Source organism: Lineus longissimus, chromosome 18, assembly GCF_910592395.1.
Source record: "Lineus longissimus chromosome 18, tnLinLong1.2, whole genome shotgun sequence".
Classification (NCBI taxonomy): Eukaryota; Metazoa; Nemertea; class Pilidiophora; order Heteronemertea; family Lineidae; genus Lineus; species Lineus longissimus.
In genome coordinates, this window is record NC_088325.1 from 6,928,003 (window position 1) to 6,952,565 (window position 24,563).

Below are 24,563 nucleotides of genomic sequence, written 5' to 3' on the forward strand. Positions count from 1 at the left end.
GCATTTTCCAGTTTTATAAATAGAGAGGTTTAGAAACTGCTTACGGTGAAGGAGGTGATAAGAAAATTGCGTGATTAGACAAGATGCCCGCTATTATTAGACCACCAAGGCTTGAACCATTGTCTGATGATGCCACCCAGGATATCGTTACATGGTTTAAGCGGTTTGACCTGTTTAACCCTCAAGTACCAGATGATGCTGGTGCTGATGTTCTAAGAAGACATCAATCGCTGCCATTATATTTGACTAGGCGTGCCTTTATCATTTATGACAATATTACCCCAGCTCAGAACAGTGATTATGAGGAAATCAAAGAGGCACTGAACGAACGTTTTGACCCAGCTGAGCATGCATTACTCCGCCGACATGAGTTTTCGGGTTTGCAGAGGGCACATGAAGAGTTGTTAGTTGATTTCGAGCTGAGAGTTTCCCTAGCGGCTTCCAGGGCATATGCAAAAAGAACCTAGACGACACAACAATTAATGGCGAGAGAGCAGTTTATGAGGAGTGTTGGAGATAAGTTACATCTTCTCACTCATAACCCAGCAAATATCAGAGAAGCGGTACAAATGGGACAGCAGTATTAACAGATTCATAGCATAGTGAATCCAAATGTGGATCGGAAGGTTAACCCAACGCCAGTTGTTGGGATGTGCAGGATCCCGGTGGGTTGCGCGTACCCTCTCACTCGGATTTCGCTAACCAAGCAGCTGGTACAACCCAGACTGGAATAGATGCTAGACGCCTTTTAGATCTGAGTAAGTTGGTCGCACCTACGAATTGATGGAAGAGTACGAACCGGATTCATACAAACCCAAACCGAATGAACATCAGAATGAAGGACTCTGTTGAGAGAATTTCATGATGTATTTAGTAAACATCCAAATGATCGCGGACTGACAAATTTAATTGAGTATGAGATAGATACCGGGGATGCTGCTCCCATACAGCAGCAAGTGCGAAGAATACCATTTCACTTGAGAGATGAACTGGACACACAAGTTCATGATATCAGATATCCATTATGGCGATGGAGTTGTTGAAGACTGACTTGGTCCGTGGTCATCCCCTGTAGTGTGAGTTAAGAAGAAAACAGGAGTGTTTAGATTTTGCGTAGACTACTATAAGTTAAATGCCGCGACTAAAAACGACGCGCATAATTTACCCCGTGTTGATTACTCTTTGGCAAGCATGGATGGTGCGGTGGTGTTTACGAACCTCGATTTGACCAGCGCCTGATAGACCTTGTGTGCCGGGATGAGTTGGAAAGAGATGCTCACTTACTTGGATGATCTTGCCATTTTCACTGAAGACATTGATTCCCACTTGGTGGTACTACGGGAAGTGTTCACACAGCTGAAACGCACTGGCTTGAAATTGCAACCAAAGAAGTACAACCTAGTGAGAGACCAAATCGTATTTCTTGGCCATCACATCAGTAAGTCAGTAATCAAGCCTGATCCTGGTAACATCGAAAAGGTGGAGTTGGGAGCGCCAACAATCGGCACGTCTGGACAGACGTTTTCTAGGCCTGGGCTCGCACTACCGTCGCTTTATCCAAAACTTCTCGGAAATTGCGAAGCCATTAAGCCGGTTACCTGAATCATACGTACCCTTTATGTGGGACAATCAGTGTGATGATGCGTTTGAACTTTTGAAATCAAAACTGACTACAACGCCGATTCTAGGATTTCCCCGATGGGGTGAACCCTTCAAAATGTACATTGATGCAACTGATTTGCAGAAGGGGTTGTTGCGCAGGAGCAAAATGACGTGGAAAGAGTTATCGCCTACTACAGTAGTTCTCTTGGAAAAACTGAGAGAAATTGGTGAACCTATGACAAGGAGCTATGAGCTAGTCAGACGCGGGATTGTCCCAGTTGGCTGAAGCTGAATGTAAGCAATTGCTGTATCTCACCAAAGCAGCTAGGAAGAGGAAGAACGGAGAGATGAGGAAAATGGAAGAGAGTGCTCTGTGGGATGACGCTTTTGCCAGCTTGGGGATAACCCAGCATTGCAAAGTCCCTCAAAAGGACACTTAGACTTATACCACCGGCTGATCGCTTGGTCCCTGAAAAAATCGATGCCTTTACGATAGAACCACTTTCATCTGCAGCAGTCGCAGTCGCAGTACCGAGCAACGGTAAAGTAAAGGACAACGATTGGCCAATCTGGGAGGCTGTAAAGGACCAAGGTCGGGAGTTAAAGAAATATTGACATTTATTCGATAAGCTGGAGATCCGGGACGGATGTCTAGGCAGACGTTGGACACCCCCAAGCCGCCACAAGGAGGTCTTTGCAGAAGTCATTCCAGTGGGACTGAGACCTCAGGTGTTGGAGGAGTCTCATGCAGGACTATACGTATATACGCTGCACATTTTGGACGAAACTAGACCAAACTTCGAATGTTGATACGATTCTATTGGCCTAGAATGGATACAGATGGGGCTGAGTAATGTAACACGTGTCCCACCTGTGTTGCTCGAAGGAAACCCAAGCCAGGAGTGAAAGCGCCATTGGTCAATATTGTCGCTACGCGGCCATTTGAAATCGTAGCAATGGACATAACTAAGTTATTCATAACTCCACGGTAGAATAGCTATTGTTTAGTTGTCGGAGATCATTTTACAGAGTATGTAAATCTCTACGCGATGCAAGACAAGACCGAACGTCCCATGCCATACATTCTGTTCTAAAACCATGTGATTGAGCATGGACTACCACAGTCGATTCATTTAGATGAAGGCCGTCAGCTGGAAGAAGACATCATGTAGGATCTATGTACCATGCTTGAAATAGATAAGACCCATACTAAGCCACATTGGATGATAGAACGATTCAATGAGGCTTTCAAGATCACTATTGTGAAGATAACATAGCGTCATGGAAGAGACTGGGATCTCCATTTTGGCCCGGGGCAGCTGGCCTATAATGCAAGTGTACACGAGTCCACAGGTCAGACTCCATTTTACTTGAGTTCGGGTCGTGAACCAAGGATTGTGGCCGATGTATTGTATGGTAGCCCCAGCAAGGATGATTAATGGAGGTCAACAAACCGTTATTCTAAAGAGACATTTGGGAATTTGCAAGCGGCATGTGCAAATGCGGGAGAAGCCTTGGGAGTTGCCCAGGCCAGAAAGAAAAGGGTATATGACAAGTGGGCCACACATCATCCTTACAAGGAAGGGGATCAGGTCTGATTGCATAATCCAGTTTGCAAGGATAGACATCGAACGTTGCTTCTTCCATGGGTAGGACCATATGTCGTGAAGAGATGATTCAACTAGCCAATGAGTTACCAGGTGTCTCTTACCGCATTGTACATATGGAGACTCACAAGGAACAGGTGGTCCATCACAGTCGTTTGAAACCCTTTGTTGCTCCAAGGATTCCGAGGCCATTGGCGAAGGCAGCACATCAACCGAGGATGCTGGAACCGGGATAGTCCCGACAACTACAGACCGACTACCGAGGCCGTCAACTAGTAAGATCGTTCCGTTTGCAATGACTGATATATACCCCATGATGTATCTTGATCCAGGATTGTTGCATGACCTGAATCCAGAAGTGGAAGTGCAGCCTGAACCAGAAGGGCTGCCAGGACCAGCACTAGATGTGCCAATTCAGGATGTGTCTGTTCTTAGGCAGGAGTTACCAGAACCAGGACCCGTCGTAATTCCTGGAGATAACCCGGATACGCCGGTGAGGACAAGATGTGGTCGTCCTGTACATCGCCCAGGACACCTTCAGGATTACGTGGAGAGACTTCAACTTGGAGACCAAACTTAGAAACAGCACTGTAGTGCAAGAGTTTGGAATGATAGACAGTGATCATCATGTGTTTCTAAGTGTGAGGATTTCAAGGATTACTAGTAAATTCATTGTGGATATACATTCTATAATGTGAGACTAAAAACGGGCAGCCGATGCCCATTTTTGTGACTATCAATAGAACTGGGTGTGTTGCGAACATGTTAGGTGTGGTCTGGATAATAGACATTTATGGTTGTGCTAGGACGATTTTGAACAACAACTGGACCAGTGTTATCAGACTGTTCAGAGATTTACTACTGCACTTCTGCAGTTATTTGTGTTTAGTAGTATCGTGCGCAGCTTGGAGACTTTTAACCTTCACCTTGTCTGTAATCGTATAGTTAGGTACAATGCATGAAGCCTATGGCAGTAGTGATTCAGTTTATGGTTACATGCAGTAGAACCTTTTGTTTGTGGTTGAGTGAATTAAGATGTGGGACATATCTTTTTTTAGGTGGGTGGATGTGACGGTGGTATTTTCCACCTATTTACTAAACCTCTCTAGTGAAGCTGCGCCGTGGGGATGCGCAGATGTGTGATGCAGACGTAGCAAGTTGGGTAATCCCGCTTGTATATTCTGTTCCAATTATTTCTAATAAACGTGATGAAAAGGAACAATCTGACGTTCGTGTTGCATTGCTAGCCAGAGCACAACACGAGTGTCACACAAGCATCTCCCTCAAAATAACAAACTGTAGTAATTTTGGCCGGTAAGTTTCAAGCCAATTTTCAAACATATATACCTGAATTCGAAGATGCATGCACTTGATTGTAGAAGAGGGGACAATGGCTAGCCTCGATTTAATTGGAGTTTTATAAAGAGTCGCTATAGTTTTGCCTCAAAATGCAACACCAATCTCTCTTTTTCTCAACACCAAAACCTTCTCTTTTCAGTTCCGCTCAACGTTCAAGTCAAGATCAGTAAGACGACTGTGAATGAACATGAATTCATGCGGTTTGAATGTGCCACCAGCGGTGACAACCCAGAGGTCATCGAGCGGTACCAGTGGCTCTGGCTGAAGAATGGCTCCCCCGCGGAACAGGTCATCCAAGACACCGCGACCAACACGCAGAATGGGAAGTTCTTAGAGTTCACGCGTATACCGTACGATAGAAGTGGGACGTACACATGTAAGGCTTGGATCCTTGGTAGGATGGAACAGGAATCGACATTCCTGAATGTGCAATGTAAGTTTGGTTCTTCATTCTTTGTCATATATGCTGAGATATTTCACTGAATCATCTATATCCAAACTTAGATTTCATATGAAATTCATTTTCATTCATTTGGGACAACTGGTATTCAATAGCTCACCTGTCTAACCACAATCATTTGAAATTATTGCTAAATACATTGTAATTGGAGAGGGTGAAACACTGTGAAACATCCGTGAAGGCTTTACACAGGAGAAGAAGGAATTCACATAGGTCCCAACAAAAGACTGAAAAGTAGGAAACCTAACAGTTTTCATCAGTTTACAAAATCTTTTCCGTATGCATTACACTGTGCATTATGCATTAATGGCCACTGAAATCTTCCTTTTCACCCACAGACTCTCCAAGAATAGACCCAGAGGCAAAAATGAAGTATGACGTGGTAGGAGAGATAGGCAAGGAGGCATCATTTGAACTGTTCACCATCGCCAATCCGGTCCCAGACACATCTGGTTACGTCTGGTCTAACGATGGCAACGTTCCACGGAACTTTTCTTCAAGTTATGAATTAATTTCCTGGCACAAGACGTATAGCAAGTTGATAATCAAAAACGTCAAATCCTCCGATTATGAGAATTATACGTGTTCTGTGAAAACAAGTGGATTTCAAGCGAAGGTTTTTACATTTCGACTTCTCAAACCAGGTTAGTTGTATCATCAGTTGTTAGTGTTTCCCCGAAGAGGGGTGTACTTCAATAGCCACCTTAAGAGTCAATTCTGAAAGGCCTTGGTTACAGAATATTAGTATGGAAAACACGTTGGGGGTTCCAGAAGAATCTCTTAGTGCGGGGCTTCATGCATCGAATAATGAGAGAGAAGGAGTTTGATGCTAATCGGCTATGTTACAAAACTTCATTTAAACTCAACTAAAACATGAAAGATAAAACCATCACAATTTAATGTGTAACTAACATTATTGATTGGTCAAGCTATTATACAGAGAGACGTGACCTGATAGCGTCCCGGATTCTGGCAGTTGGTATGAAATTCTAAATTAGCAGCCGAATTCTTTTCATTGTCAAGTCAACATTTTAGCATCAAAGTACCCCTCAAAACCTATTACCCGAGATTATTCAACAATATGGCAGCTCACAGGAAAACCAAGAGTCATCAGACCAAATTGGAACATACTCATCAGGGTAAACCTATCCCAGGTCTTAAGACAATGGATAAGAAATGTGCATTTGAGACAGAAGAATTATATAACATTAGAAGAGTTGAAGATATTGAAGTAGTAAAAGAATTCGGTAAGCCTGCTATCACCATTCGCCTGAACATTGACAAAAAAGCAAAACAGATTCATGAATACTGAGACAAGTTGGAAGAGGTCCTATTCAAACTCAATGATTTCCATCATAAAATTAGTATCTCGGTTTTTGCTGAATTCATGGTGAAAGTGTCACCCGGACTATGTCCAGAGAGCATAGCTCGACCCACCTCATTCAGTCTCCGATGGAAAGCATAATTTCTAGGAATCGGGCAATTTATGCCGTAACAAATCAGTTAAATTACATTAAGGCTTATATTAAGGAGAGGTACTTTCAATGAAGTGGTTTGTATTTAAATATGATAAAGTCTTGTGACCTTAGAATATGTTCCTACAAAAAGTGTAAAAGGTGGTCATTACACCCAACTACCATTCAAAACAAAAGCTGTAATCGATGTGCAATCAAATGATAATAAATGGTTTCTATGGAGTCTGTTGGCTGCTATAGTCACAAGAGCAGGACTTCGTCCGGGGAGCATGACGAAGTCACACGAGCAAAGTTCTAAAGCTCCAAAGTGTGAATATTACAAAGATACATCTGTTACACTTGAGAAAATCACATCTGAAACCCTAACTGAATTAGATAACGGTAGTATCAAAATTAACTCCGTTCCTGTATGTATCCAAAAAGATATCCCAAAGATCGAGAAAGACAACAATCTTAAGATTAACGTTTTTAAGTTACAGAATGAATCAACTAATAGCATTTATTATGCACAACTGGAACCACTCTATCTGTCAAAGAACTATGACATTGATGATGTTATCAATCTGCTTCACTTCAAGGACCATTTCATGTACATAAGAGATATCAATTTCTTCTACAAGACAGACAAGATTACTGTATTTCTCTGCAGGAGATGCATGCATTACTTCTACCGGAAGTCAACACTAGAAAATCATAAACTGAAATGTGGTGAACATGATTACTGCAAGATCAGTCTGCCTGCACCGAATAGTAAATGGTCTCAACTTAAATTTGAAAAGCACTCATTCAAGAACTGAGTTCCTTTGTGATCTATGCTGATTTTTAATACATAAGTATTCCTGTTGTTAACCCAGTAACCAAAATAACCCCAGTAACCCCAGCAACCAAAAAGCTATTCAAACAGATTGCGTCTGCAGTTGGAGTTTATGTGCATTCTGACCACCTGTAACTCTACAATAGTGAATACAAATGTCACAGGGGTTCTAATGTTGTAGACGTTTTCTGTGATTGGTTAATCAGATTGGAAGAATTACTCTCTAATCTATTGAACTGTAACGCTTCTTTAATCATGAGAGATGAGGATTCGAGCAAAGCTCTTGGAACAAAGTCCCATTCGAGCAAAGCTCTTGGGACGAAGGCCGACTGGCAGAGATATCACGAAGAAACGCACTTTTACTACTGCAACTAGTGCTGAAAGGGTGGATGTCGTCCTGGGTGCCGACAAATGGTACCCAGGTTCGAGATCGACTGGACAATAAGCACCCTGGGTAACATTACACTAGACAAACAGCACCCAGCTTCTTTTTGCCTGGCTTATGGATCTTAGGGACGACGTTTCTTGCAATCTCGTTTTATCTCGCGCCGTGGTACTTGCGGCATTAGCAGTGCTCGAAATAAAAAGATAAACAGAAAAAAACCCGTTTAGGCCTATATGTCATTGAAAGCACATTTCGGATATATCCCTCCTATACACCTTTTCTGAATAAATCATCCAAAATGTGCTTTCAAAGACCTTTAGGCTTAAACGCGTTTCTTTTCTGTTTATCTGTTCTTTTTATTTCGCGCACTGCTAATGCCACAAGTACCACGGCGCGAGATAAAACGAGATTGCAAGAAACGTCCTCGTCCCTAAGATCCGTAAGCCAGGCAAAAAGAAGCTGGGTGCTATTTGTCTAGTGTAATGGCACCCAGGGTGCTTATTGTCCAGTCGATCTCGAACCTGGGTACCATTTGTCGGCACCCAGGACGACATCCACCCTTTCAGCGCAACTAGTTGCCAGGTTATGACAAGGTCAAGGATCATGATCATTACAATGGTAGATATCGAGGAGCTGCTCTCAACTCTTGCAACTTGAATGAAAAGAAAGCCATGTTTGTTCCAGTGTTCTTTCACGATCTTAGTAGCTACGATTCTCACCTATTCATTAGAGAATCAATCACTACTTCCTGAACATAAGAAACTTAAAATACTTGCTAAACAGCAGAGGAATACATTTCATTTCAGTTCGGGTGTTTAGGTTTTTATGTTTATGTTGTCTAACCCAGATTGAAGGAAACTGTACGAGTCTAAAAGCCATAAAACACCCGAACTGAAATGAAATAGAAAACATTTATTATCATTTGATTGCACATCGATTACAGCTTTTGTTTTGAATGGTAGTTGGGTGTAATGACCACCTTTACACTTTTTGTATGAACATATTGTTAGGTCACAAGTCTTTATCATATTTAAATACAAACCACTTCATTGAAAGTACCTCTCCTCAATCCGAGCCTTAATGTAATTTAACTGATTTGTTACGGCATAAATTGTCCGATTCCTAGAAATTATGCTTTCCATTGGAGACTGAATGAGGTGGGTCGAGCTATGCTCTCTAGTCCGAGTGACACTTTCACTGTGAATTCAGCAAAAACCGAGATACTAATTTTGTGATGGATATCATTGAGTTAGAATAGGACCTCTTCCAACTTGTCACTGCACTCATGAATCTGTTTTGCTTTTTTGTCAATGTTCAGGCGAATGGTGACAGCAGGCTTACCGAATTCTTTTACTACTTCAATATCTTCAACTCTTCTAATGTTATATAATTCTTCTGTCTCAAATGCACGTTTCTTATCCATTGTCTTAAGACCTGGGATAGGTTTACCCTGATGAGTATGTTCCAATTTGGTCTGATGACCCTTGGTTTATCTGTGAGCTGCCATATTGGTGTAAGAAATGTCCTTCTCACATGTATCACAATGAACCTTCTTGTTTCTATCCATTTAGATTTAAAATATTTATTAAATTCCATCTAGAGTTTACAAGACTGGGTCTAGAATTTACTAATATGGTGTGTAAAGAGGTGCTGATGATAATGTTGTTTGATACTGACCATGATATTGATAATGGTAAATGTAAGTGTTCCCATTTCCAGGTAGTGGCATTACAGGAACTGACGTTCCAGGTACTTGCGTTCCAGTTACTGGCTTTTCAGTTTCTCTAACATGTCTGTCCATACTAATTCTTTTCCCCCTTCTAAAAAAGTCTTCTTAAGGGACTCGACGTCAACCCCAGTCTCGTTCTCCGTTTGTTTCTTTCCAGTACCATTTTTCATTGTAATGCACTTTTCCTTTTCCTTGAGAATTAAACTAAACTCTTCTGTAGAGATGTGTGAATCGGTTAAGGCTTTACTAACTAAATCATTGACAGGGTAAAGTATGGAAATAGCAAGCATACTTATCTTTTCATGTTTTTCTATATTCTTAATTATTTTTTTTTTCTGCCAACTTAGAAATGAGGAACAAAGGGCACTTCCTATGGTAACACCACCTAAAACTAAACCTATTGTAGTGATGACTCCAGCTAATCCTGAAATACCAACAGAGCCTGCTGTTACACTTACAAAATTAGACCATGGCTGATCCCAGTTATCGCGTCAGATGCTTTCTTGTATTTGGAAAAAATCGTTCTTCTACATTCATTCTCCTCCTCCAAGAACTTCTTGACATCACTGATTTTTTTAAATCTGAAACCCTGAGGTCCGTTCTCTTGTGATCTTCATAAATTGGGACTGGTCAAGTTATGACTGGTCAGATATGGATGGAGCGATTCTTCCATGTCTATTTAGTCAATGAGAAAAACTAGAATCTATTGTTGTCTCTGGACTTGGTCCTGTTCGAACAGAGATTTCGGGACGCAGTATGCTAGGAACTGGCTTACCAGTAATGGGTTTACTCAAGCTGTGGAGATTTGCTCCTGTAAACCCTGTCATGCTCTCTTGACGAACACCATCGGGTAGATCTAGGAACTGATGTTACTGGTTTAACTGTACTATCAATATTGGGCTTACAAATAGCTTCTTCTTCTTCTATCTTTCTGTAAAACTCTTCTGATCTTTCTTTCCAGTTCTTTGGTCTCTTTGTGTAACCCCAAGTTCTATTCATTTAACTGAAGGTAAACGTAAGGTAAAAATAATCAATTTAAAACTTCAAGTAATACTCGATTAAATCTGTACTTTAAGTCATCAGGTGTAGTCAAATTAAATGTAGTCAAATTACTTTGAAGTCTATTACTAAGTTCAATCATCAAATTAATAGTTTCAGGGTTTATGCCATTTAGAAACATATCATTGTTTAAAAGCCATATATAATTAAGTAGAGAAGTATTTTCAAATTCAGGATAATAACCAAAATACTGTGTCATCACTCTTTTCCAGTTTTCTATTAAACCCCAGTCATAGTAGTAAAACCAGTTTTCATTACTTTTATGTATTATGAAATTAACAGACCTATCTAACTGTTCTTTAAAAATACACCAGTCTACTGTAGCACTCTTCTATCTGTTTTCTGCCTGAGACACCAGTCTCATGTTAAACCAAGAGAAACATAGTTCTGGGTAATCCCTGAATTCCTTCATTGATAATACATGATCTAACTCTTCTTCAATTATCGGAGTTGATCTTTGGTAGTCTAACCACTATCTGAAGAACCAACGGAGCAACCTAAACCTAATCCTGAACATGGCTTCGTCACAAGAGCACAGCTCGAACACACTGGTCCTTTAGATATCCTGTTTGAACCAACACTCACTTTATGTATGTCTTTATTACCACTCTGGTCAAGGTAATCCGTTTTGAAATATGAATTCAAGCAAGATCTACATTTGACTCTCTCACCATCTTTAGCGAATTCCCCATCACCAAGAGGCAGTATTACATAGAAGAACTTAAGGTTAAAAACGGGTCAAAATTAATCATCAGGTTTCAACATCCCGTTTAAACCCAAACAATTCATTGCTTTTACCCATAGACATCGATTCTCATATCTTCTCTTATGTAAGTGTATGATAGCCTTACCAGTGGGTTCTTCTAAATCAAAGGAATCAATCTTCTAAATCGAACATCTCGGAAAGTCTAGAACCATCAGCATAATCTGACACGAATAGAAGCAATATGCCTTTAATTTACAGCCTTGGAAAATTGATATTCTCGTTAATTAGTGTATCATTACCTTGAACACTAACGGTCATGAAATGATCTACCCAATCGTAATAGAATGAGAATCCAGAATTGTACTTGTTACTGAGCTGAGTGGCTATTGTCTTGTTGGTTACTGTGTTATATTCAAAACAAATATTTTCAAGTTTGTAGTAAATGGCGGCAGTTGTGTCTGTTACTATGATTTTCTCCTTAGGCGCTTATATATATATGTTTATTTCGTACTCGTAGGTACAATACAGTGCAAGGGGTGCATTACAAACACTAGTGCATTTTTTTTTCACGCGATATTACAAATAGAAATTAAAGAAGAGATGGTCGAAGTGCCACTCCCTGAAACCAAATGACAATGTCGAGACCCACGGTTGCACCAAAAATAATTAGCTTACTTTTGGACGCATTGAAAGTTATCATAAAATCAACTGAAAACTTAGAAGCTACACGTAACATTTTGTTCAAAGCACATACAGTCGGAGCTAACAGAACCAGGTCATCGGCATAGGCGAAGGCGCCAACAAAAAGTAAACCGATATAACACCCAACGCCCGACTTTTCAAGAGCAAACAAAAGCTCATCGAAGTAAATACTGAATAAAACCGGAGACAACACTCCACCCTGTTTTACCCCGTTTTTAGCCGTAAACTCGCCTGACATGTGAGTCCCCCACCTAACTCTTATCCCCTGATTTGTATACAATATAGCCAAGAACCTAGCGACAAGGGGGCATAGCCCCTTACGTAGTAGAAGTCGAAATAGTTTGATAAAATGTACCTTATCAAAGGCCTTAGAGGCATCAAGCATTACACAATATACATTGGTAATTTGAGAATTAAAATAATCAATAACCTCATTCACTACCGTACTGCAAATGGCAGTAGATAACCCCTGTTTAAAACCAAACTGCATGTCAGACGAGGAAAAAACATTACTGTATTTATGAAGGAAAGCGTAATCCAAAATCTTGCCCATAATGCTGCTTAGTGAAATGCCCCTATAATTATCCGATGCGGTCAATGATTTCCTTTTATCTTTAGGTATAGGTATAACAATGGTTTTAGCAATATCTCCAGCACAACACCCATGATTCACCATTGATGATAAGAGAAGAGATATCATCACCTTTAACCTATTCCCCCCATATATAAAATGATCAGATTTGACACCTTCGATACTATCACTTTTCCCTTTTTTATGCCCCTATCAACATCTTCGAATAAAATTGAGTGCCCTTCAGAGCAACGCCCTCTGCAACACTTATCACGCACACCTGTATCAATATCGTGTATGAGTGCCTCCATTTCATCATCATCATACGAAACCGAATTATACACGTATTTAAATTTATCGGGAAACACCTTACAAATGGTCTCTGGCCCATTTACGTTGTCCATTGTATTAGGGATGTTATTCCCTCTATTTCCTCTATTGATTTTGCTGACATCATTCCAAAAATCTTTACTACTCTTTCCTTGCATTTTTGTGGCCAACTGTGGCCAACTGATCTCAATGATCACGTCCTCGTGAACTGGAAACTTGTAAAATGGAGCATGATTGTAAAACATCTCACAATCTAATGGTATCTTGTGTTTATTACCGAACACTTTCTTCAATGTCTTTTCGTTACTAGTTTCACCAGTAATATTAGCCGTTCAGATACACCAGATCTTACTTCCTGAGATTGTCTGATTGAATTCCTTGAAACACCCTATGTTTTCTTTCCTCTTCTGTTAACCACAAATCTTTAAATGTTGAATAATGATTGTATTCGTTGAGATCAAATATTTGTTCTGTTCCCGATTTAACCAACATCTTGGAGATCAAGTTTCTACTGAGGTTGTTACAGAAAAAGAGATTTAGGTACAAAGAATGTATTCTCTCTCAATGCCAGTATCCTGATTTACAGTACTTCTTTAGGATTAGCAGAAGACGGATTGTGAGTGATAATGTGATGTTGCCTATCAGCTTTTAAACCGAGTGGTATCTTATGTGCCCTTTCAGTATTGAGTAATCCTCCTGTAGCCATTCTATTTATTTAAATTGAGATTTAACTAGTTCCTTTGTTTAATCGCTTTAACACCTTCTATTAACCCATGGATTACAGAACTAACAACCACCACCAAAAGTATTACGATATCTTCAGCCAGAAAACCAACTACAGCACTTACTGACTTCAATAGGAGTGAATCGATAGACCCTATTATTCCTGGTAAAGCTGTAGCTGATTTCTTAGTCATTTCTTTAAGCCACTCAGGAAACTTATTATTATTATTGGTATCTTCATTCGATATGTAAATTACATTTACACGTCTAGACAAACAAACATGATTACAAATTATGCACAGTGATACAAAAAAATGGTGCAGGCGCGACTCCACAGAATACAGGTTACAGGGTGCTACTCAGTGCACAAAAAATCAACAATGGTTTTTATATTTACATCCCCGCGGTTTGTATCTAGTAAATGGAGGAAATCCCTAATGGCACTTGACCGAACCAAAATAGCTTCTGAAGGATGAACGTATGGCACCGCGTCGATGTTTCTGATTGTAGAACGCGGTGCCCCAATTAAATTAGTAATGTATGAGATAGAGTTAGACACAGAGGACGAGCTTCCATCTAATGCCAACTGAAAGGCTATTTGAATGTAGTTATTATTTGTTTCCGATGACCTGCTCATGAAACGTAGAAATCTGTTGTGGAGAGTAGCCTCTATCGGACTTGACAAAATTAAATGTTGTAATAAGACACAGTGCGTTCTAGGATGTACAGATAAAATTCTTCTGACCGCCTTCCTCCATGCGGTATACAAAAGGTTGACAGACCTATCTCCGAGGTCCCACAGAACGGAACCATACAGGGACATACAAAACGATTGAAAAAGTTTAACCTTTGTTTCAAAATTACAGAAATGAAACCTTGACAAAAGGACATTGACCCTTCTGTTAAAATCAGATATAGACTTAAGAATATTTTTATCTTGAGAATCTGGTCCTATGATGTTTCCTAGGTGGGAAGCAGTTCCATTAGCCCGTACAGGAATGTCTTGAAAGTTTATTATTATATCACCAACTGTTTTGTTATTGGACTGAAAAAATAGGAGTTGGCATTTGGTTGGGTTGAATTTGATCATATAATCCTTTGAGAACTGAACTGCTATATCTAGCTGGGCCGACAAGGGAAACTTTGTTGGACATAAAATAATAATATCGTCAGCGTAAGCATAAGCTCCTGCAAATGTAGCGCCAATATAAACAACCATATCCCGAACCTTTTAGTTTTAACAGTAGTTCGTCCATGTAATTAACAAAGAGAAATGGAGAAAGTATCCCTCCTTGCTTCACACCATTTGTAACACTGAAATAATTTGAGTGGGATTTACCCCAGCGTATCCGCATTTTCTGTTTTATGTACAAGTTCGCAATCATCCGTGCCATAACAGGACATATATGTTTTTTAAGCAATACTTTCACTAATCTCGTATATTCTACCCTATCAAACGCTTTGCTCGCATCTAAGAGCATTGCATATACTTGTCCTCCACCATTTAGATAGTATCTGACAACTTCATTCACAACAAAGGTACAGTCATTGGTCGACACGCCTTTTTTATAACCAAACTGCATATCTGACGATTTCAGAACATCCTGACATTTTTGTAATATGACTGTTTCGAAAAGTTTACAAAAAGGACTATTGAGGGCTATTCCACGGTAATTTGCCGAATCATTCAGAGACTTCCTAGAATCCTTCGGTATAGTAATGACTGTACTACATAGCATGTTCACTGGAGCATAGCCATGCTTTAACATGCTATTGAATAAAAGTGACATCATAACACATAACTTATTTGTACCATACTTAAGATGGTTCGTAGAGAGAATGCTGTCACCATCATTTTTATGATGGTTTAACGAGTTGATAGCTGATGTAACATCCCCAACTGTTATCACATGTTGTACGTGACATTTACTCTGCGGATCACAACATGTTTCCGATATATTACGGTTAATATCCAGGAGAAGATTATCCATTTCATTTCTGTCATATGAGACTGAATTATAAAGATTTTCATACTTTTCCGCCAGGTGTGTACATATAGCTTCCTCGCCAACATGTCCGTCTACATTGTTTGGTAATTGGGAAGTCGCGCGGGTTGTCTTTTTTATCTCGCGCCAAAAGTTTTTATCATTTCCCGACAGCATATTGTTTGCCAAACTATCGGCAATAAATCGTTTTTCATTTTTCTTTGCGGTTTTGATTGATAAGTGATACTGCATTCGCGTTCGACGCCGGATATCGGCTATTAAACCATTTCGCGGAGACCCGTTTGATTTCCAAAGGTTATGCCAACAAAGGGCTTGCCTTTTTGGCTCCGCCACATAGTCATTCCAGCCTGGCATGACCTTTTTGTCGGAATGTACTTTATAAGGAATGTTCCTTTCACTAGAAGACATACATGCATCTACAATATCCTTGAAGAGGGCATCAATTATTATGGTCATCTTTAACCTTATCTGGTATCAAAGGTTTAAGCCCTGGTTTAGGTCCTGGTCCTGGTTCTGGTCTTGGTCCTGTCCTGGTTTGGGAACAGGTTTAGTAGCATTGATACCCATCTTGATAGCAAGACCTAGAGCTGAAATAAACATACTAACATACTTATGAAACCAATTGATAAACCTTCCAATTTGAAAAGTAAAGTAATTCTATCCATTAGAGAGATCTTTGAATCTGGTTTCTTAAAAACATCCTTGAATAAGCGTTTAATTCTTTTTCTGCTACTTTCCGTTTCTCTATCCAACTCAAATGCTTTTTGACGTTTTTTAACAAGTTTATCTATTACTTTAATCAGGTCCACTTTTACTTCATCAATTTCTTCTTTAAATGCTAGGTTTTCTTCAGCAACTTCTGTCATACCTATCAGATAGTCTCTTTGTAGATTTTCAAATCTCTTTCTGTATTCTTCCAACCTCCCTTTCAATGTCTCTTTCTGCTCTTTCTGCTCTTCTAGATCTTCGATCTGTCTGTCCTTCTCCAACCTTACTGCAGCAAGATCATCACTAGCCTCATTTTTAAATGAGCATCTAATTTCCCTCATTGCATTATTCGTAAAGCCAAATAATTTAAGTGCTTCTTCATCAGCATCTATCAAGTTATCAATAGGTTGGTTAGAACTGATTACATCATTAATTAATGTCTGTGTTTCAGGAGTTACTAATTGCAGTTGATTTACTGGGGTCGAGCCTTCCATAGGTTCGGGTAGGTTAGATGCTGTTGTATCAGGTGCAATAATACCTTCTATTTGTCTGGCAAAATTAGTACCATACTTTTTACTTAATGTTGACTCAGCCAAGAATTTTTTAGTTAAAGAAATTATGATAAATTCTTGTTCAGGTGTTAAAAACTTGGTCATAGTTTCTTTTTGTGTTGTTGCAAAGTCATTGATTTCTTGAGTTGTTGGTATGAAGAAGAGATTGTTTCCTTTAACATAAATACGTGGTGCGAGTTTATTCAGAATTTTAATTTTATTTTCCCAATCTGTTCCTTTCATTGCATTACCAAGTTTATCCTTTACCTTTAATAGCCATAACGTCTGTTGTTCTAGTTCAGGGACAACACAACACCTCTTGGTCTTTCTGGAGTTGAAAAGGTAGTTTCAGCAGTTAAATTAACAGGAACTATGTTGTAATCTGCTGTTCCCTCAATTACATTAGCAGGATCTGTACTGTATTGTGTTGTTGTGTCATCCTTAAAAACTAGATTACTATCAATAGGATTATCAATAACATTACTAGTATCATAAGCATTAAAATCACCCAATGGATTTATTTCCATTTCTTTTCCTCCTTCATACATATTTGATTAACAAGTAAAACAACCAAACTACCAACCACTGTGTACAATAGGAATTTAATTGTATCATGTGTGTCATCTGGATTACCCGGTTTATCAGTAACAGGGGTATTGACAGTAACAGGGGTCTTATCAAGCTCAGTACTATGATCAACAACAACATGGCTGGGGTCAGCATGGTTGTGATCAATCTTATTCTTAATTTTACTAACACCATTAGTCTCCACCCTTATTGTATTAACACTTTGTCCTTCTATCGTTGATGGTGATAAAGTTGTTTTATTAACATCAATCTTAAGTTTAGCATTACCGGGTGCAATTAACATATTGTTATTGTAATCAGCTATCTTACCCATCTAAAGTAACATGTCAGATCCAATGATGTGAAGTCCTGGTGATATAACATAATCCAGTCTTGTATGAGTATCAGATAATGATTTCTGCTACCTTGAAGTTGGAGTTGGAATATCAGGATGTTTATTGAAAGAATCTTGTGAAAGTTTGTTAAATTCTTTCTGTGCATCTAATTGTGTTCCTCCTCGTCCTGTAATTGGAGATCGTTGGATTGTAATCCAGTACACCAAAGGAAGCCCGACTTTCATCACTTTCAAAAACTGAGAAATCGTTTTCATTATTTAATTTAAACTCACTAAGTAACTGCCCAAGTTTATTATGATTTATGTAATTGCTATATTCATTGAAATTGATTTCACCTAGTGGAGGTAACTGTAGGTTTTTCATGATTTTACATATTTGATAGTAAGCATGACATCTGTAAAATGACTTGATCAATGAATCACTATGATTTAAATGGTCTTTAATTGAAATCCCACAACCAGTTGTTGCAAACCATAATGCCATTTAAAATTGATTCTGGTAAATCAATACTGGGTTATTCATAAGTCTTAAACAGTCCTTACTGTTTTTAAAATTTAGTAACCCATGTGTTATGCTAAATTCTTTTACACTGAAAAAAACTATTAGGGGTAACATAAACATCAAAGTTAAAGAAGTCATATGCAAACATATCCTTATGGTGTGTTGCTAATGGCTAATACCCAATCATTTTTTTCGGTGGGCCAACCACTTTTTGGGAGTTGACTAAAATCCTATTCATGAGACCAACGGTTCCTCCTACGCCAAGACTCCAGTAAAATACCGTGTGGCAAAATAATTAACGTTTCTAATTATTCTACATTATTTTGCTATTAAATACCAGTGTACAGGGTAGTAAAAGTAAAAAATGGTAATTCTAGAAATGGCCTTTTTACTCAAATTGGGCTCAAAAACCATGTTTTTTGAGGCCGTTTTTAAAAAAAGTCGTCAATGGTCGTACATCATCTTTCATATCACTTATGCTGTCAGAAAGTGACAGCAATCACAGCAAATATCGACGATTATACTAAACACATGTAGTTCATGATTCCAACTGAGAAGTTAAAAAAACCGAATCTGTACATCCACCTTATCCACCCTCCGCACCCAGCAAGCTCGAAGTAGTCAGCTCAACTGCTGTCGCAGCGACTGCCGAATGGATCTCAGATTTCAATAGTAAATTGGAGACTTTTAGACACTCAATTTCTTCACCTGCTTAGTTCACACCTGAACTGCAATATTTGCCTCTTGGGGAATACCTCTGATATGTGTTCTGGCTTTCTATGAATCTTTACTACCGGCAGTGCCTTTAAATAGGATGAGAAGCTGAGATGCCCCCCCCCCTCACCGCCTTGATTTACCACTTTTGGTGCTGATGGATTCGATCCAAAAATGCTGTTCGGTATAACAATGACTTCCCATACCATCTTCATATCCTCAGCCATTGTTTGAACTAACTCTTCAAAAGTGTTTGTTTATTTACTTTGCAGAGAAACCCGAAACGTCCCTCATAGGTGTGAATTGGACAGGTAAAAAAGTAATCGTGCTCTGGAAACAAGTGACTGGAAATTATTCAGGGCTAAGGATCAGAGCACGGACGACTGCATGACTTACACCTTGTCTAAAGGATACATATGCAACCTTTTCCGTTGATCCCAATACAAGACATGATAATTTCATGGTGGTTGCAGATGGTGGTGATATTGCATACACTAGCACAAGTCAGTTTGGATTTAGCTCTATCCCGGAGCTATATATGCGTATTTACAAATGTATATCGAAGATTATAAACTGATAAAAGCTCGAAAAAACTAAAAAAGTAACTTTTAATTGCAACATGTTCTGATAATCTATTCATTATTTCTGCATGCTGCCAGAATAAAAGGCTTAGTTTATTGAAGATAAAATCTTCTTTTTTTTTACAGCTGTTGTTGTAGGCAGTCTGGTTGGAGCAGGCATTGTAGCGATAATAGGCATCACTCTGGCTGTTGTTCTATGGTAAGCTACTTTATAGTCGACATATTTCGCTGAGGTTGAAGGAGGGACATATACTGTAGTTGTCGACATTGGTTTCATGATCGCATTATAATTAGGATTTACTATAAATTTCACAGAAGCTATCTACACATGAAGCTTGCTGATGAAATACTAGACAAATAATCCTTAAGATTCTTATTAAACATTTACGGTTCATAGAGGTGGCTATTATGAATAATTGAGGAAAGTCATATGACATATAAATGTGAAATTAACCTGCCAGGCACACAAGATGTTTTGATTCTGATAGCTTTTTGCGTGTAGTAACGAGAATCCCAACTTAAAAATCTTAACCTCTCTCAAATGTATTAAGCTGCGTTTCCTTCTGTAGGAAATGTGGTCTGGTCCGACGGGGATGGAGGCTAAGTCATCGGCCTGCAAATTACGATACCAGGGTTGAATTCACAACAGCCGGAAAGCCCGCTGTACACACCTTCTTCAACAATGGGACTGATTATGTAAGTAATGTGTTTTACCCTGTACGACTGCCTGGACAAAACCATCTACAGCCAATTCCTACGTGGCAGCTAGTTCCGGTTCACGGAGTCCATGGGAACGAGTCCGAGGACTCAGACGATGACGACCACTTGGGTGATCCTAGGACATGGAAGCAGGGTCTTAAGGGTGAAAACTCAGTTCTTGAACATCAGGAGAATCAAACGGAGTGTGCCACCGCACACGAAGAACAAGGGCAGATTGGCTCAAATGAGACATAGGGCGGGCAGGAGAGACAATATGCTGAAGAAGCACACAATGACCAAGAATCTCCGTAGAGGGGCAGACCAAAGCACAGCATAGAGCAGTTCAAGCCAAGCCAATGATGGAGCCATTGGCGGACACCAAGTCGCTCGAATGGCGCCCAAGAGTTGACTCCAAGTCGTTCGAATGACGATATGGCAAACGAGCAAGAGATTTAGATCCAGTAGCGCCAGTAAAGCATGGGGATTATTTGGACATCAGACAAGTAAGGTCGGAATGATAGGGTATCCACACCCTAATGGTCGGCGCAGAAACGCAGACAAGATTCACGTTACGTCTGCCACAACAACGAAATACCCTAGTGTCAGTCAGCGCCACGTCACGGCAGCCGTGGTTTTGCTAGTAACCTGTTAAAAGGACAATATACGCAGCCGCCAGGCTGGCAAGATAAATTTACACAAAGCCACCAATAGTGGTCTCTCTCGTCTCGCAGTAAGTTGAAATGGCTCAACATTGTACGAGGAATGTATTCAGCGCTGATTCTGACATGACCTAGTGCCCTTACAGTATTATTAGTCACCTGAAGCTGGCCACATTAGCCACTCTGCTCCTGCCTATAGTCCCACGTTAAGACCTACATGTATCAGAAACTCTTAAGAGGACACCTATGTCGAAGTGTATGTCAGTGCTTGTGGAATCACCGACGTACAGGTCGCCTGTGTATAACATGATGTACTTATTGTATTGTTAACGTAATCTATATTTAAGAAGGTTGTGACCGTCGGTTATGTCACGCTGGTGTTCGTTGGTGCAGGACTCCATCAAGGCCGCAAAATTCCCCGGTCACTTTTACAGATAGAATTTCTCTTGCCGCAAAAGGTCCTTACCTGTATATCTTCTCAAAGCAGTGGTTTTGTTATATATTGCGTACACCTGAGCACTGACGTGCTGTAGTAGCATACCAGGGAACGTAAAAAGGTCGAGCTTCGTGAGGTAACCGAGGGTCCAAACCAGTCCGGTCCAATAAGGTATAAATATTGAATATATCCATAGTTTGCATTATACACACCCGGGAAGAGTCTAGCAGCCCTACGACAATCCATAACTTTTTTAAAACGGCCTCAAAAAACATGGTTTTTGAGATCAATTTTAGTAAAAAGGCCATTTCTAGAATTACCACTTTTCCTATTACTACACCCCTACACTGTTATTTTCCTTATCCAGTTTCAGACGGATCAAACCATTTTTCCAGACAGGGGTGTTCTCGTTGTTAAGCTAGTGTTATTTGAGCATGCCCATTGGTTTTGATAGCAACGGTCCTCTCATCCTCGGCACCCAGTGGTTTTCCATATGCTCCAGCTCTCGCTATTACAAACCCCTGGGGAAATCCATGCCCTTCAGACGGATTGTAGCGGTAGAAAAAAAAGCGCCCAATCAGAGCGTCGGTTGTATTTGAGTCTCGGAAATTCGTAAACCACGGACCCAGGAATTAATGCTCTCAGATGCACTATCAATTGTATAGTCTTTTGCGCCATAGGGCTCGGGTCCGAGGTAGCGCCATGAAACGCGTATTTTCATTAGCTGCTATTTTTAGAACATCCGGGTATTTATGAAATTCTGAATTTTTCAGTGCTGTTCCTTCGTATTGCGCGCACCCCGCTGCAAATTTATTTCATTACTTAATTAAAACACAATTACACGTCTACACAATGTTTAACAGCATAGAATCGATGAAGTATAAAACGATTTAACGATAGGATTATCTTAAACTTTATTCATATACATTTTATTGTCATATAAAACACTATATATACATACATTACGCACAGTGTATCAGGTTATCAGAACAGCCACCCTTCGCTGTCGATTCTAATGGATTTTCTCAGGGTTTTGTATGGGACGTAGGAGTATCAAAAACCTGAAGCTCAGGATGCGGTCCTCTAGGTATGAGCGTGGTTACCAGGAAGTAGTTATCTTGTTACTTCAGCATGCGCACTGGTTCTTAGCAACTGACCAACTCCACCTAGCCTTAACTGATAGTGGTATTAAAGCCAAACAAGACCTTGAAGTGCTAGTTGCTACTGGTAAAAGCAAGGATTTATTGAATAAACAGATTACATTTAATGATTTAGATTGTATGACAGAGAAGGAAATCTTGAAACACCATCTACCAGACAAAGATGGGTGCCAGACTTAACGATTCATTGGGTAAGACAGTCTTAAAAGCTTACACTAAATTTACAAAGTTGTTCTTGCCGGTTGATGATGGAGATGATCTTATGAAGACTTAAGAAATGATTACATTGTTACCAATGAACTTGACAAATGGTTAGGGTGGCTGAGTCTTAGGATGGGAGCATAAACCGCTTTAGCATCATCAACTCTTATCACTTCAGGGCATTGTAATGAGGTTCAAGGCCACAGTCCTAACAGACTATGTCAGGAAAAATCAATTACAATAAATGGACCAGGAGGCTCCTGTGTCACAGGTGATAACCATTGAGAAACCCAAGAAACAAAGATCAGATAAGCAATTAGCATGGTCAAGAGAGTTAGTTAAAGGTCACAAGAATTTAAGAGGTTAAAAAGGGATATCAACCAGAACCTGAACCACAACCGGATCCTGAACCCGAACCCGACCAGAACAGAGAATGAATCAAGTGAAACTGTATCTAAGACCTTATATGGTAACTTACACAGTAAGCTAGCTGTGCAGCAGTTGCTATTGTCGCTACCATTTACCTTAAGTTTAAGAAAAAATTAAGGAGTGTTAAAGAGAAGGTTGTTATGACAGATACTCCTGTAATGGTAGATATCCCTGTGGTGAAAGTGGTGGTTAAAGAACCAAAATTATTTTCAATGGAGTAGTTAGTTACTCATTTAATGGAGTGAATACATCATCTACAGTTTCAAGTGAAAAATGTAAGCTAATAAGTGTTCTTCTAAAATTGAATATTTTACCATCTTCATCAGTGATATCAAATTTGATATGATTTGTACATTTGTTAACAACTTTAGTGCAATCAAGTTTATGTTTTGAAGCTTTACCTGGTCACCGTCCTCTACTGGAACTCAAAAGGTATCAGAAGGTTTATTGTTAAACAATGTTACTATGGTCAATCAAATTTGATCTTAAAATAAGATCTATTACGTAAAAGTGAAGAGGTTTAGTAGAGTAGTATTTTCCTTTCTTTTTAAACTTCTCTTGACTAAAACCAAACCACTTGTATCGAAGATTTTTTCCAATTAGAATTCTTTGTCCTCTGTAAGTTCAAGGATAAGGTTATTATTTTTATTACAGTTGAGATTAACATAGTCAATTGCAGCTTATTTTATTTTATCTTTCCATTCTTCAGAAAACTCACTTAAACTAAAACGATATGTGCATGGAAATCTGGTGGTATAGGGTACAAGAACATCTTCAATTGCTTCCCATTCCCCAACTTCTACCTCGCCTTATTCTGTGATAGATAAAACGATTTGGAATGTGTAATCTGTAAATTTCGGTAGAAAATCAAATGTCTACCAAGAATTGTAAAAGGATATCGAATTCAAAGTAATAGATTTTATGTTTATTCGTTCTGTTTATCTGTTCTGTAAGACACAAAAGTGGTTTCATTACATTCTTGTTCTCTTATTATAAAGTCCATTACTATTTAAATTTAACAAAAGTCAAGCCTTGCCGAGCTTTGCTCTCTTGACGAAGTCATAGTTATGATCAAACAATCTTCATAAATTTCTTCCTAACATCTTCCCTTTTCTCATTCCCATTCAAAACAATAACAACACATGGTAAATCCTGTTGGTTTTCATTGACTAGTTCTGGGCAATCCTTAAATTACTTTATTGGTAATACATGATTTAACTCTTTTTCATTATGCGAGCTGAATTGATACATCTTTGGTAGTTTATCCATTGTTTGAAGAATTCATCGGAGCAACCTAAACCTAATGCATAACATGACCGACAATCTCAAACCTTTAGATAACCTGTTTAAGACAACTCTCACTTTATGCATGTCTCTAATACCACTCTGGTCAAGGTAATCAGTTTTGAAATATGAATTCAGCATAGATCACAAAAGGAACTCTGTTCTTGAATGAGTACTTTTAAAAAATAA

General features: G+C 39.3%; 1 protein-coding gene across 1 annotated transcript in view; it reads left to right on the forward strand.

Moving 5' to 3' along the window:
• LOC135502203 (hemicentin-1-like) overlaps positions 1-20,460 on the forward strand; it is a 34,845-nt gene extending 14,385 nt beyond the window's left edge. Inside the window, exons 3-7 of the mRNA XM_064794857.1 lie at positions 4,708-5,001; positions 5,367-5,672; positions 19,198-19,236; positions 19,633-19,705; positions 20,076-20,460. Coding sequence (XP_064650927.1) covers positions 4,708-5,001; positions 5,367-5,672; positions 19,198-19,236; positions 19,633-19,705; positions 20,076-20,460 — 1,097 coding nt within the window. The remainder of the gene's footprint in view (positions 1-4,707; positions 5,002-5,366; positions 5,673-19,197; positions 19,237-19,632; positions 19,706-20,075) is intronic.
• The last annotated feature ends 4,103 nt before the right edge of the window (positions 20,461-24,563 follow it).